We start from the raw sequence: 14,562 nt of genomic DNA on the forward strand, positions 1-14,562 counted from the left end.
TTGTGACAGTGCTTTCATTGTTCTTGAAAAGAATGCCAATGAAAACCTTACCACCTCATATGTATTAAAAAAATGTACAGTTTCATTTCACCATTTACATGAAGCAAACAGTTTTGGACATTCATACTGACAGTCATTTCGCTTTACACTTTAACAGACACTTCAGTCTCTCTCCAGCAAGCTACTCGACGTCTGTTTTCAACGAGTCTTCACCATAATGAACTCAGGTAACACAATTTCACGCTTCAGTATTAAAGTGAAAGCTTGAAATTATATACATTTACACGTACTATCATGTTCAACACTCAACACATCCTTCCGTATTAGATTGTTGTGTAAGACGCATCTTAAAGTACTTCCTTCTGGTGTACCAATATTATTTTTCAGTGAACGTTGTAAAGTTCTACCAGTGGACACCGAGCTGGTAAGTTCATTGTCGATACGAAAGTAGTAATTGATTGTAAAACATGTAAGTAAACATTGATTTTGTTTTCTTTCATTTTGAGTAATTTTCTTAGAAGAGTCCATGAGAGATAATGATTAAGCCGGCATTGTTTCAAGGGTTGAATTGCTAATTACGTGTCACCACTGACAGTGCAAATAAACTGGCCAAAGTATTTTTTCATAACGTACCAAATGCTATGCCTAAATGACTTTATCCGATGAGAGATGTAATCATGAGGAGGGTTTGATCAGGTCAAGGCATTATTAAGACATAAACACATACGTGATAAATTGGTCATGGCATACAATTACTCAAGTATGTACTTTGAATGTGACCCTACTTCTCTCTTTCAGCAGAATATGTGTGGAAAATGCAAGAAGCTGAACCCCACAAAAAGAACACGGAAACAACACAAGGTGCGCCCGATTTTAGAGATGCAATCCTTTGGATTGAAAAAAATGTAAACAAAGATAAACAGAGTGAATGGAGTGTTTGACGTTATGATCAACATGGTTTAGGTGTTAAATTTTCATCCATTTATTTTTCAGAGAATCAAGTGAATCTGCTGTTGCACATGCTGCCAGTGGTTTCATCAGGAATGCATAAATTTAAAGGTATCAGCAAGAGAGGCAGCACAGATGCATTTCCAGTGTGAACACTGTAAAACCATCTAGGCCTTTTTCAGTATAGCATGGAAAAGGGGGCAGAGTTGGACAATATAACTAGGTTGGGGAATGTTCATTTATTACAGTGATGCGAGCCTCCACAAAGAAATGCAGGCAACTAAGTCAATTAAAATACATTTGATTTGTGTAAACAAGTTAGAAATTTATTAAATCGTTCCATGTATCATCATAATACAAAAATAGTTAGTTTGGTATATTTAGTATACCTTCTTAACATTGCTTAAAACAAATGTTTGTACTGAGTGTGTTTAAATGAGAGACAGTACACCAAGATTTATATGAGATTAATGCAGTTTAATCTGATAGTCATTAATCAACCTGGTCACAACTCTTTAATCTCATTGTTACTCAGAAATTAACTTGGAGAAGAACCAGTATTCACTTACATATTCGCTTCTCGGTACAAATTGTAAGGCATCCCAACAATGTTAATGTTTCCTTGATTAACACCAAAGGTAATCCAAAAACAAATTAAGCTGTTTAGCTGATTTAAACTTTTGGGGTTTCAGATGTTGGCCTAGATTTGACGCTTTTTTATACTCCTGCTCTGTACTGAGTATGGAAACCTTTTACATTAATTCCAGCTTTTGGGTGATTCTTGTTAGCTTTAATTTGAAGTGGCCAATCCCATCCCTGCAAACTATGTTGCCCAACCAAAAAAGAAAAATGAATTATCTGTGGTTCACATTCTCCAACAAATTCAGTCTTAACTCTTTGTGCTCTTTGGAACTCTATTTGGTAAGGATTCTTCAAGGTAAATGTAACTTTTGAAAAAGATTCGATACAAAAAAAGCAATATTCTTTTTCTTTGGTGGTGTCCATCAATTGTGATTAAATATATCCTGGTGAGAAACATTATGTTTGATAAACATTTTAGTGATCTTGATGGAAATAAAATATTAAGTGTATTAATCAGTAACTATTCAATCTTTATATTCCTCTGTGAGCTGCAATTTTCCATTAGCCATCAGGATTTTAAAATAGGAATCGGCACAGTAACAACTCAGTTCTTGAGCATTGCATGTCTTCGGGTAATGAAATAAGTTCCATTCGTTTTCTTGGTCAATTTTTCTCATACATATTTCCATTCGAAATACCAATTTTCAATATCTTGGTCTAACATGAGATTTTACAAATTAAATTTCAATGGCATTTAGTACATTCATAGACAACAATGTTAAACATATATTACACAATCTGCTACTCAAGTAAATTGCCATTCTCTAAAAGTCCTTTAGGCCATTCATATCTGGGCATGGTACACAGTGTACAGATTCTGAATGCTGTTATGTATTTTCACCAAATTGACTCCAGAAAATGCACCTGTTATTGTTACTAAAGAGGATGGAGTTAACAATACAGTACTCTAAGCATAAAGATTTCTACCCCTGACTTTTCCCTTCCCAGCATGTAGCACTGTGTAGCAGTGAGTTTGTGCACAAGTCAATGGTGTAGCACTTTTTTGCTACAGATTTCCACCCCTGACTTTTCCCTTCCCAGCCTGTAGCACTGTGTAGCAGTGAGTTTGTGCACAAGTCAATGGTGTAGCACTTTTGTGCTACAGATTTCCACCCCTGACTTTTCCCTTCCCAGCCTGTAGCACTGTGTAGCAGTGAGTTTGTGTACAAGTCAATGGTGTAGCACTTTTTTGCTACACATTTCCACCCCTGACTTTTCCCTTCCCAGCCTGTAGCACTGTGTAGCAGTGAGTTTGTGCACAAGTCAATGGTGTAGCACTTTTTTGCTACACATTTCCACCCCTGACTTTTCCCTTCCCAGCCTGTAGCACTGCGTAGCAGTGAGTTTGTGCACAAGTCAATGGTGTAGCACTTTTGTGCTACAGATTTCCACCCCTGACTTTTCCCTTCCCAGCCTGTAGCACTGTGTAGCAGTGAGTTTGTGCACAAGTCAATGGTGTAGCACTTTTGTGCTACAGATTTCCACCCCTGACTTTTCCCTTCCCAGCCTGTAGCACTGTGTAGCAGTGAGTTTGTGCACAAGTCAATGGTGTAGCACTTTTTTGCTACACATTTCCACCCCTGACTTTTCCCTTCCCAGCCTGTAGCACTGCGTAGCAGTGAGTTTGTGCACAAGTCAATGGTGTAGCACTTTTTTGCTACAGATTTCCACCCCTGACTTTTCCCTTCCCAGCCTGTAGCACTGTGTAGCAGTGAGTTTGTGCACAAGTCAATGGTGTAGCACTTTTGTGCTACAGATTTCCACCCCTGACTTTTCCCTTCCCAGCCTGTAGCACTGTGTAGCAGTGAGTTTGTGTACAAGTCAATGGTGTAGCACTTTTTTGCTACACATTTCCACCCCTGACTTTTCCCTTCCCAGCCTGTAGCACTGTGTAGCAGTGAGTTTGTGCACAAGTCAATGGTGTAGCACTTTTTTGCTACACATTTCCACCCCTGACTTTTCCCTTCCCAGCCTGTAGCACTGCGTAGCAGTGAGTTTGTGCACAAGTCAATGGTGTAGCACTTTTGTGCTACAGATTTCCACCCCTGACTTTTCCCTTCCCAGCCTGTAGCACTGTGTAGCAGTGAGTTTGTGCACAAGTCAATGGTGTAGCACTTTTGTGCTACAGATTTCCACCCCTGACTTTTCCCTTCCCAGCCTGTAGCACTGTGTAGCAGTGAGTTTGTGCACAAGTCAATGGTGTAGCACTTTTGTGCTACAGATTTCCACCCCTGACTTTTCCCTTCCCAGCCTGTAGCACTGCGTAGCAGTGAGTTTGTGCACAAGTCAATGGTGTAGCACTTTTTTGCTACACATTTCCACCCCTGACTTTTCCCTTCCCAGCCTGTAGCACTGCGTAGCAGTGAGTTTGTGTACAAGTCAATGGTGTAGCACTTTTTTGCTACACATTTCCACCCCTGACTTTTCCCTTCCCAGCCTGTAGCACTGTGTAGCAGTGAGTTTGTGCACAAGTCAATGGTGTAGCACTTTTGTGCTACAGATTTCCACCCCTGACTTTTCCCTTCCCAGCCTGTAGCACTGTGTAGCAGTGAGTTTGTGCACATGTCAATGGTGTAGCACTTTTGTGCTACAGATTTCCACCCCTGACTTTTCCCTTCCCAGCCTGTAGCACTGTGTAGCAGTGAGTTTGTGCACAAGTCAATGGTGTAGCACTTTTGTGCTACAGATTTCCACCCCTGACTTTTCCCTTCCCAGCCTGTAGCACTGTGTAGCAGTGAGTTTGTGCACAAGTCAATGGTGTAGCACTTTTTTGCTACACATTTCCACCCCTGACTTTTCCCTTCCCAGCCTGTAGCACTGCGTAGCAGTGAGTTTGTGTACAAGTCAATGGTGTAGCACTTTTGTGCTACAGATTTCCACCCCTGACTTTTCCCTTCCCAGCCTGTAGCACTGCGTAGCAGTGAGTTTGTGCACAAGTCAATGGTGTAGCACTTTTGTGCTACAGATTTCCACCCCTGACTTTTCCCTTCCCAGCCTGTAGCACTGCGTAGCAGTGAGTTTGTGTACAAGTCAATGGTGTAGCACTTTTGTGCTACAGATTTCCACCCCTGACTTTTCCCTTCCCAGCCTGTAGCACTGTGTAGCAGTGAGTTTGTGCACAAGTCAATGGTGTAGCACTTTTGTGCTACAGATTTCCACCCCTGACTTTTCCCTTCCCAGCCTGTAGCACTGTGTAGCAGTGAGTTTGTGCACAAGTCAATGGTGTAGCACTTTTGTGCTACAGATTTCCACCCCTGACTTTTCCCTTCCCAGCCTGTAGCACTGCGTAGCAGTGAGTTTGTGCACAAGTCAATGGTGTAGCACTTTTTTGCTACACATTTCCACCCCTGACTTTTCCCTTCCCAGCCTGTAGCACTGCGTAGCAGTGAGTTTGTGTACAAGTCAATGGTGTAGCACTTTTGTGCTACAGATTTCCACCCCTGACTTTTCCCTTCCCAGCCTGTAGCACTGTGTAGCAGTGAGTTTGTGCACAAGTCAATGGTGTAGCACTTTTGTGCTACAGATTTCCACCCCTGACTTTTCCCTTCCCAGCCTGTAGCACTGCGTAGCAGTGAGTTTGTGCACAAGTCAATGGTGTAGCACTTTTTTGCTACACATTTCCACCCCTGACTTTTCCCTTCCCAGCCTGTAGCACTGCGTAGCAGTGAGTTTGTGTACAAGTCAATGGTGTAGCACTTTTTTGCTACACATTTCCACCCCTGACTTTTCCCTTCCCAGCCTGTAGCACTGTGTAGCAGTGAGTTTGTGCACAAGTCAATGGTGTAGCACTTTTTTGCTACACATTTCCACCCCTGACTTTTCCCTTCCCAGCCTGTAGCACTGTGTAGCAGTGAGTTTGTGCACAAGTCAATGGTGTAGCACTTTTGTGCTACAGATTTCCACCCCTGACTTTTCCCTTCCCAGCCTGTAGCACTGTGTAGCAGTGAGTTTGTGCACAAGTCAATGGTGTAGCACTTTTGTGCTACAGATTTCCACCCCTGACTTTTCCCTTCCCAGCCTGTAGCACTGCGTAGCAGTGAGTTTGTGCACAAGTCAATGGTGTAGCACTTTTTTGCTACACATTTCCACCCCTGACTTTTCCCTTCCCAGCCTGTAGCACTGCGTAGCAGTGAGTTTGTGTACAAGTCAATGGTGTAGCACTTTTGTGCTACAGATTTCCACCCCTGACTTTTCCCTTCCCAGCCTGTAGCACTGTGTAGCAGTGAGTTTGTGCACAAGTCAATGGTGTAGCACTTTTGTGCTACACATTTCCACCCCTGACTTTTCCCTTCCCAGCCTGTAGCACTGTGTAGCAGTGAGTTTGTGCACAAGTCAATGGTGTAGCACTTTTGTGCTACACATTTCCACCCCTGACTTTTCCCTTCCCAGCCTGTAGCACTGCGTAGCAGTGAGTTTGTGCACAAGTCAATGCAACTGAGGCTTACCAGCTTCCATGATCGTGTACATACATGTACTTGTATGTGAGTCTGTCCGGTCGGTCGGCGGCAAGGGTTTGGTCTAGTTCCTGGGTACCTTATGACCATACTGCGTATCCAAACCCAAGACTATGAAGGCACCTGAAATTACATAGGCTTGTGCTGTGTAGCATGTAGCACTGCTACACGACATGTCAGGGAGGTTCGTTCGTCCCATTTCGTGCCTGGTATAGTCTTGTCGGTCGTGTTTTCGACTTCTTTGTAGACCCACTTTTGCAGGAAGACGCTCACACGCAAGTAGTTATGCTTCGAGTACATCTTCTAATCGTGATTCCGATGACTTTGAACAGAAAGAGACTCACTTCGGATTTGAAACTGTGAAAGAAACCGAGAAACCAGGAAAAGGTGGGTGTTCTTTTGGAGTAGTAGTAGTACCAGTATGCAGTAGGCATGGTCATGGTGGTCAGATGGTAGGCCTACGATATCGCGTCAGATCGGAGTGACGAGATATATACGATCAGAGGTATGATACCATGAAGCTCAAAGGGTCCCCCCTTTCCTTCATGATGAGCCCATACATATGAAGCCTTTGTATGGTTGATTCATAGAGCAAGGAACAGAGGTTAATTTCCCGTGGTTGATATGCGTATCATACATATGAAGCCTGTGTATGGGTGGACATTGGTAATAGGATTTAATTTCCAAATTTTATTGTGTCATTGCAATGGCACAGTCAATATGCACGCTACTGTGTGACGAGCACATTCTGGGTTCAAATCTCACAGAGGGTGGAAATATTTTCTTTTTTATCTTCCTTTTTCATTTTCTCAATCAGGTTGCATATTTACTTTACAAAATGTACAAACTGTTTGTAGCCTTTTTGATAGATTCATACCCCTGCAGGAAATAAAGTCCATGATCCATTCATTGCAGACTAGTCTGGTTCCTGTTTCCAACAAGTAAAATCTAAGTCCAAACCGAGTGGCCCTATATTTTATAGTTGGACGGTTGTGGAGCTTTCAAGTGGTTCTTTATTCCTCATTATTATGCTCATGTTCCTTTTGTTAGGCCTAGATTACCCACCAAACTGTAGGGTGTGTGGTCCATTCATGAGAGTGCAGGAGACAACAAACCCCACAGTTCTTGGGTTAAGGCTTAAAGAGGTCGGGGACCAAACTACAATCTAGCAACGACACAACACAATGCATATGGCGCTTGATTGTGCAACCATAATGTAATTTCTGAGCTATTTGTAGAATGTAGATCATGTTTCGCAGATGACATCGATCTCTGTTTCAGCCGAAAACTTTAACATAAGCAGCTGTGATTGCTCAGATTTACAGGAAAAATGCTACCCCAGATCTAAATGAAACTTTGATAATCAATGATTTCTAGTATTCTGGTTTTAGATTCCAGAAAACATTGTTTAAATTGTTATGTTCCTTTTATTCTGATTGAGTACCTGTATTCTTCAGGTTATTGAAGAAATTTCACACTGGATTTAACAGCCATGACAGTATAGTCACCAGGTCCCTTATTTCACTATTTACTATTAAAACCGATAAGACTTGACAACAGATGGCAAAATTAGGGACCTGGCGACTATACCGAAGTGTGACATCACAGTGAAACAGAAAGTGTCATGCAAATGAATGAAGTATGTGCACATGTTGTTTCATGTGCTGATTCTCGTGCTAATGCCTTTTGCACACATTATTGTGTGCGTGATGTATTTACTTTGGTACTTTATACCATCATGGACATTATAGCTATAGTGATCTTGATATGGCTTCTGGAAGAATGGGTCCTAGGCTGGTATTACATTGAAGCTGTTTTGTACTTTGATTTCGCTCTTTACAGTGTATGAAATTTTCAAGAATGTTGCAGAGAAGTATGATGTTATGAACGATGCAATGAGCTTGGGCATCCACAGATTGTGGAAAGACCAATTCATGCAGGTTCTCAAACCAACACAGGGGACAAGGTTGCTTGACGTAGCTGGAGGAACAGGTGATTCAAATGGACATACATTGCACTTATACATGTATGGTCTTGATTTCTAATGTTTGTGACTTCATCATATATGTACACACGCACGCACCACAAATTATATGCTCCCATTGTATGAACAAACAAGTTGCGTCTTAATTTCTGGTTCCATGTAACTCCATATACAGTGGGTGTGGATTCAAATGAAGTGACGTCACAGTTACGAACCAGATTATATTTGCTGCGGATGATCGCAGCAATGCATAGGGTATAAATGGAAAAACCTAAGCCTTAAAGGTAATGGACACCATTGGTAAAATCCCGAAAATCGGACTACTGTATAATCCTAAAATATCAAGACATTTTAAGTTTTTAGTTGAAAATAATATGAAAACAGGGGATTGCTAAATTTATGCTCTTTATTTTAACTAAAAACGATATCCCTTTTTTTTGGGGGGGAACTGTCAGAAATGAGATGTGATACAGTGCAGTCGAACGCTGTTAACAAGAGGTCCTTCGGACTTGGTAAATTACCTTGGTGTAACAGGAACCTTGTATTAGCAGGAATAAAAACAATGAAAAAAAAAGGATTGGGACCTAAAAATTTCCTTTTTATAACCAGAGTCTTGTATTAACAGTGCTCTTATTAAAGAGGTGCGACTATATATTGAAAAAAGATCAAAATGTAACATATTACAAGCTAATTTTCTAACAGTTTTGAAGTTTATCTGCATTTATGCTGCATTTTTTTCCTTCATTTCTCCTGATGCATTTTCTTCCCAAGGGGATATCGCCTTCCGTTTCCTGGACTTTGTCAGAAATGCCCAACTGAGCAGCCTCTCTCTTGGAAGGCAAAGCGACAGCAGTTCGTCATCAGATTCAGGCTCTGACTCGGAGTACACCTCAGACAAAGGAAGGTCCGGTTGGAGAGACGGCACAAGGGTGACCGTGTGTGACATCAGTCTGCCCATGCTGAAGGTTGGCCAGCAGAGAGCAGAGGAGAGGGGTTTGACAGAGGGTTGGTTGTTAGGGAGTGATATTAAACTAGAGTTCATTTAAAACTGGACAGAGGCCTGGGGATAATGATAAACCAAGTCATGTGAAGCCAGGCCTCTAGCTGGTTTTAAATGTACATGTATTTATTTAAAACTGCACAATCACATTTTTATTCCTGTTCATGGATAATTTCTTGTAAAAGTCAAATCAGGGTCAATGGATGATGTTTTCATGAAGTTTTGTTCCCTCAAATGTACCTCATAATAGTGATACAACCACCTGGTCAAATTTTTGGAGCATTCCTTGTGTGCGCCTGACTGAAATCTCCTTATATGGACATTGGCATGCATAGTGCACACTGTGCAGTGAGGCAAAGAACACAGTGTTACATAGATGTTGAGTGAAATCTCGACTCTGTGAGATGCAGACTCATAGGTTGTTTTGTCTGTGTGGGGATAATTAAATAGAATATAGTGCACAAGATAGGAGTCAACATTCTATGTGAAACATGGAAAGTATTTAAATTTGGTAGTTTTATCAACAGCTATAAAACCACCCATTTGATAGGCTATCGACAAATAGGAATGGTCAAACTGTCAGAGGTACACTGTTTATGACTTCAGGTTCATTTGTGAATTATCCATACACATCTGATTGGCATACAATACATCTTCCTGAACTTTCCTCTGCCAGGTATTTCGTGGGTTGTTGGTGATGCAGAGGAACTCCCTATTGCAAGCGAGTCAGTTGATGCATGCACCATAGCGTTTGGCATACGAAATGTCACACACGTTCAAGAGGTTGGTTGGCTTTTTTTTTATTTATTGGGTTTCTAGGTTCAATGTCATAAATCAGAAAGATTTTGCCTCCCCCCCGCAACCATATAAGGCCTAAAATTGCACTTAACCACAGGTGTTCTGTTGGTTGGTTGAAAGGCGCAAGTAATATGTCTTTGGAGAAAGGGTCATGGTGTAACCATTTCAAAACACAGCATGTTGAAAAGTATGAGATTTCTTGTCCTCTTCACAATAAGATCAAGAATCATCGTTAACCACTGAAGATGAAAAGTTTTTCTTGCTCAATATCAATCTGAATCTGATATCAATCAATTTGAAACTTTTTTCAAAAAATGATTTACAAAGTTTATTGTTATGTCACCTTTTTCTCCTGTAGGCGCTCAATGAAGCAAACAGAGTTCTTGTTCCTGGAGGACGCTTTTTGTGTCTCGAGTTCAGTCACATCAATAACCCACTTCTCAGAAGGTGAAAAGTTGACTTTGTCCTTTCATCAATGATTTATAAATTGATGATAAATTGGTGTAAAAGACCTCAATGATGTAATCTTATCTTTTTACACTCCTAGTTTATATGACAACTACTCCTTCCAAGTGATACCAGTTCTTGGTCAAGTTATAGCATCTGATTGGAAGTCCTATCAATACCTGGTAGAAAGCATCAGACAGTTCCCAAATCAGGTACATACCACTGTCATTGTGGTAAACCCACTTGTCATTTTTTCCCGTTTGCTGTGTTAAATGACGGATTCCACAATCAAAACTTTTTAACAGGAACTGTTTTATTGTAGTAATTTCAGTTATCAAACACACACACAAATGTTTCTTAGGCTTCCTTGACATAAAATCTCAAAACTCAGTACACATATCACTATGCTCTCAGTAAATTTGATCTTGTATTTTTCATTGCCGTATTTGCTTGTAGGAAGAGATGGAAGATGCTGCACATGTAAGCCTTAAATTGTACTTCAAAAAAAAGTAATTTGCAAGTCAAGAATATTTCATTTGGTGATAAACAGCATTTTTCTTTGTCATTCTATTCAGGAGGAGTTTGCTGAGATGATCCAAGATGCTGGATTTGCGATGGTTACTTATGAAAACCTTTCATTCGGAATTGCAGCCATACACTCTGGCTTTAAATTATAAGATAGTTGAATCTGAGTCAGCTTTTAATTCAAGTAAGAAAAATTATTATGCAATAGTACAGGAATGTAAAAAAGTATGGCCAAAATTTGGCATTGACAGCTATCATTTTAACCACTACCAGCCGGGGACTCCGAAATCAGAGCCGTATGGTTTATATGTGTGGCCGGGGTCTCCGAACTCGGACAAAGGAAACAGGGCCCTGTAACAAAAGACTGTACTCCGAACAAAAGACCAGGCTGCTGGGCATTACTGGCATTTTTCACTCTCAAAAGTGGTGATAATCCAGCGTTATTTTGAAACCGTATACCAGGGTTTGGGGTATTTAGAGCAAGCGGATTACCACCGGGGACAAAAGCTCTCCACCACCGCAGCGATGAGCCACACAGCACCGCTGCATGCTAATCTGGCCCCTATTGAAAAGAGGTCAGCAGTGCACTGAGCCAGGTTTATGAACAAAAGACAGTTGTATAACACCGCACAATCTGGGCTCTGTTTACAAGGCTGCAGGCCTGGCTGAAATATTCGGGTGTCAATGAAGGTCACTTGTCAACTTAGAGTAGGGCCTAAAGATTACTCCGTGCGGCTATAAACGACTGTTAAATGGAATGATGAATTGTTGAAGGATTGTGAAAACGGAAAAAATAATAGTCATGCCGGCCCAGCATCCCCATCGTTGAAAAATGCACCGGCACGAAGTGGTTAACAATCTGTGGTAGACGTTGCACTGGACAGAAACAGCAATGATATACATGTGAAGAATATTGTGAAAACAATTACTGGATTTTCCAACATGACATTTAATTATTAGACATTGCTTTTATTGGAAAAAAATCAGTGTCTGTTTTGTACAGAATTTCCTATTACAGAAAAAACGAAAACAGATTGGTCTGAAAACTGTAGAGGTTCAATTTTTCCTTTCCGCAGCTACGGAAGTACCCTAAAGTTTGTCCTTTCTTAATCAAATTCTTGTTATAGAAAATTCCATTGTCGTAAACTTTGAACATTTGATTTGTACAAACAAGGGAATAATACACAGCACCTATACAGAAAGTCAACTCCTGAGAAGTTTTAACAGATGTGGATGGGAAGTATCAAGTTGATGAAATAGGCATGCGACTTGGACTTTGACAAAGCACAAGGAAATTCTAATCTTTACAACACTTTGTACAGCATTTTTCAATCTTCAGTGGCATGAGTGTGAAGTGAAATACAAGGAAATCAGCTGATCCGAGGAAAAGTTGCATGCCTGTATAAACTGTTGAGTTTGTTTTAGGTCACTGAGAGGGCTAAATAATTACAAGCTGAGGCAAAGTGGAATTTCTATTTTAAAAATCATACCTTCCCGTACTGGTAACTGTTCTTTGTCTTCTTTTTTAAAAATTTGATTGCAGACTGAGTCCTCATGAGCCAATCTCTTCTAAAAGCTGAAATAAAGAAGTGGTAGCATGTCTTTTGATGTGATATGTGTGTGTTTTGCTTATTACCACCAATGGTACAGGCTTAAGGAGTCCATACAATACCCAGTAGAAAGGAAATAATTGTATTTGTTGCTCCCACATTCTGCCGTAATTCAAGCCTAGATGAATGCTTAAAAGAGGACAGTAAAAATTTAGCGCAACCTACTATGCCCAAAATTGCAGTAACATTGTACACTTGGATTTAGCAGTCAACAAAAATAGCTAAGGTACATGTACATTATTTTTGTATGGTGTCAAGGCTGATATTTAATACTGCCTACACTCGGCAGGGTCCTCAGTCTGGCTGTGTTTTGTTTGTTACATTAGTAGGATCTCTGGAGAAAACCTCATGGGGTTTGGGTTGAGACACAAAGGTGAAATATCTCTCATGGTGGGCAGTGTGATGGTGATACATATCTAGGTTCATGCTAAACTTGGCAAATTGAGCAATTTGGAAGAAAAACAAAGCTTTCACAAAGGACTAATCTTATAATAGCAAATGTGTCAAATCCAATTTCATCCTGACTTGTACAGTAGCACAGCCACCTGACCCAAGTAGAAGTAGATGAAGTGCTTGGTCTCATGCGTAACATAGCTGCCGAAGTTCCTGCCCACAATGCAGTGCCAGGTGGGGTTGTACTTCTTGTCAAACTCCTTCTTGATGTAGGCGGCGATGTCCTTCTCTATGTTGAATTTCTCCAGAGCTTGGGTGGCGCAATCCACTGCATCCTGCTGCATGTCTTCAGACATGTCGGCATTCTTGATGACAGCCTTCCTCTCGGACATGTCTGTAGGGAAAACAACTTAGCGTTGCGACTCATTTGTGACCATACACAAGTTAGGTGTTTATATTCTCTCAGAACCTTTTTTCCACTATGCTATCTGTAGAACTAGGAAATAGTAGGACTAGGATTCAGAATTTTCCAGTAGCCTACTACCTGAAACAGAGGAAAGAAATCACACTTTCAAACAGTCAGCCTAGGCCCATTTGCTTTTCCCGAAATGCAGCAGGTTCGGCCTCTCAACGTTGGTACCTAAGCCTACGCCATTTGGAAAAAGCATGGGGCCTAGAAAGGAACAGTTAAGGCCTAAGCCTACGCCTTTGCTCTCAGAAATCTTGGCTTTACGATTAGGCCTATCATGCCTATGATAGGGAGGCTTATCATCTATTTTGGGGAGGTTTTCTTTTTGATGTGATCTTGGAGAGAATGTCATAAGAAACATTTTGATATATTTGGATTCCATCTGTCCATTCAAAGCAAAGAAATACTGATTTAAAATAGGGATAGGCCTAGTCCTTTGTGAGATGTTTTGGGACATTTTTTGTACATGTGTAATGCAGAGCAAATTGTGATTTTTTGTACACAAAAATGAAGCTTAAAATCCATATTTTCCTAAAATCTTATGTTTTATTCATGCCTTATTTCAATGAATTAGTCTACATGTAAATATTGGCTTCACTTGAAATTTCAAAAAACTTGAAAATTAGGCCCAGGGCCTAAATAGAGGAGCTAGAGTGTGCAGAAAAAGACAAATTTTAATCTCCATAGAAAATAAGTTCCCGAATGAACAGCGCCCTCACTGATTCTTGCATGCCTTTGAGTATGAGTACGAGTATGAGTATCAGACAACAAAAATATTGTGGCCTCGGCCTAAAAACCTTTGGCTAGGCCCTAGATCAAGACCTAGCCATGCTTGCCGAGCACATGGGATTGCAATATTTAGGTTTCCGGGGAAAAAATCGTCATGCCTTAACGTAGGGCCTAACGTTACCTGCTCCTGTTATGCTTCAAGCTGAAGTGAAAAGGTGGTCCTTGCTCGCACCCGTGTCAAACTGATTTTCTTCAACTTCAACTTGAATTCGCAGAGTGCAGTAGGCCTAGGCCTAACACTAGTAACAGCTGAACAGTGTGTGACAGTCAGTGAATTAAAAGCAGAACTGGTCAAAGAACTTGAGATGCTAATTTTATTCAAAGCGGAAATAACAGACGTGCTGATTGTCTTCGTTTGATTCGCGTCTACAAGAATACAAATTGAAGCTGGTTGGATGCTCTTTGAAGAAAAGTTTTCCTCAATCTTCGTACACGTAGATCATCAAGCTAAATTTCCTGCGGATCGATATCGCGCACACTAGATCTAGATATCGCATGCAGCA

General features: G+C 40.8%; 2 protein-coding genes across 2 annotated transcripts; one reads left to right on the plus strand and one right to left on the minus strand.

Moving 5' to 3' along the window:
- The first annotated feature begins 6,298 nt into the window (after positions 1–6,298).
- On the plus strand, positions 6,299–12,406 carry LOC110988862 (2-methoxy-6-polyprenyl-1,4-benzoquinol methylase, mitochondrial-like). The gene is made up of 7 exons (XM_022252774.2): positions 6,299–6,431; positions 7,887–8,036; positions 8,800–9,033; positions 9,705–9,811; positions 10,185–10,273; positions 10,374–10,485; positions 10,849–12,406. Exons 2-7 carry the CDS (start codon positions 7,928–7,930, stop codon positions 10,948–10,950), a joined length of 753 nt encoding a protein of 250 aa, XP_022108466.2. The 5' UTR covers positions 6,299–6,431; positions 7,887–7,927; the 3' UTR covers positions 10,951–12,406.
- LOC110988863 (dynein light chain LC6, flagellar outer arm) lies at positions 10,569–14,532 on the minus strand. Its single transcript, XM_022252775.2, has 2 exons — positions 14,181–14,532; positions 10,569–13,195 (listed from the first exon to the last, which is right to left on the minus strand). Exon 2 carries the CDS (start codon positions 13,191–13,193, stop codon positions 12,924–12,926), a length of 270 nt encoding a protein of 89 aa, XP_022108467.1. The 5' UTR covers positions 13,194–13,195; positions 14,181–14,532; the 3' UTR covers positions 10,569–12,923.
- Positions 14,533–14,562: the final 30 nt, after the last annotated feature.

The sequence above is a fragment of the Acanthaster planci genome, linkage group LG09 (assembly GCF_054643075.1).
Source record: "Acanthaster planci isolate LZ-2023a linkage group LG09, COTS_SCS, whole genome shotgun sequence".
Taxonomy (NCBI): Eukaryota; Metazoa; Echinodermata; class Asteroidea; order Valvatida; family Acanthasteridae; genus Acanthaster; species Acanthaster planci.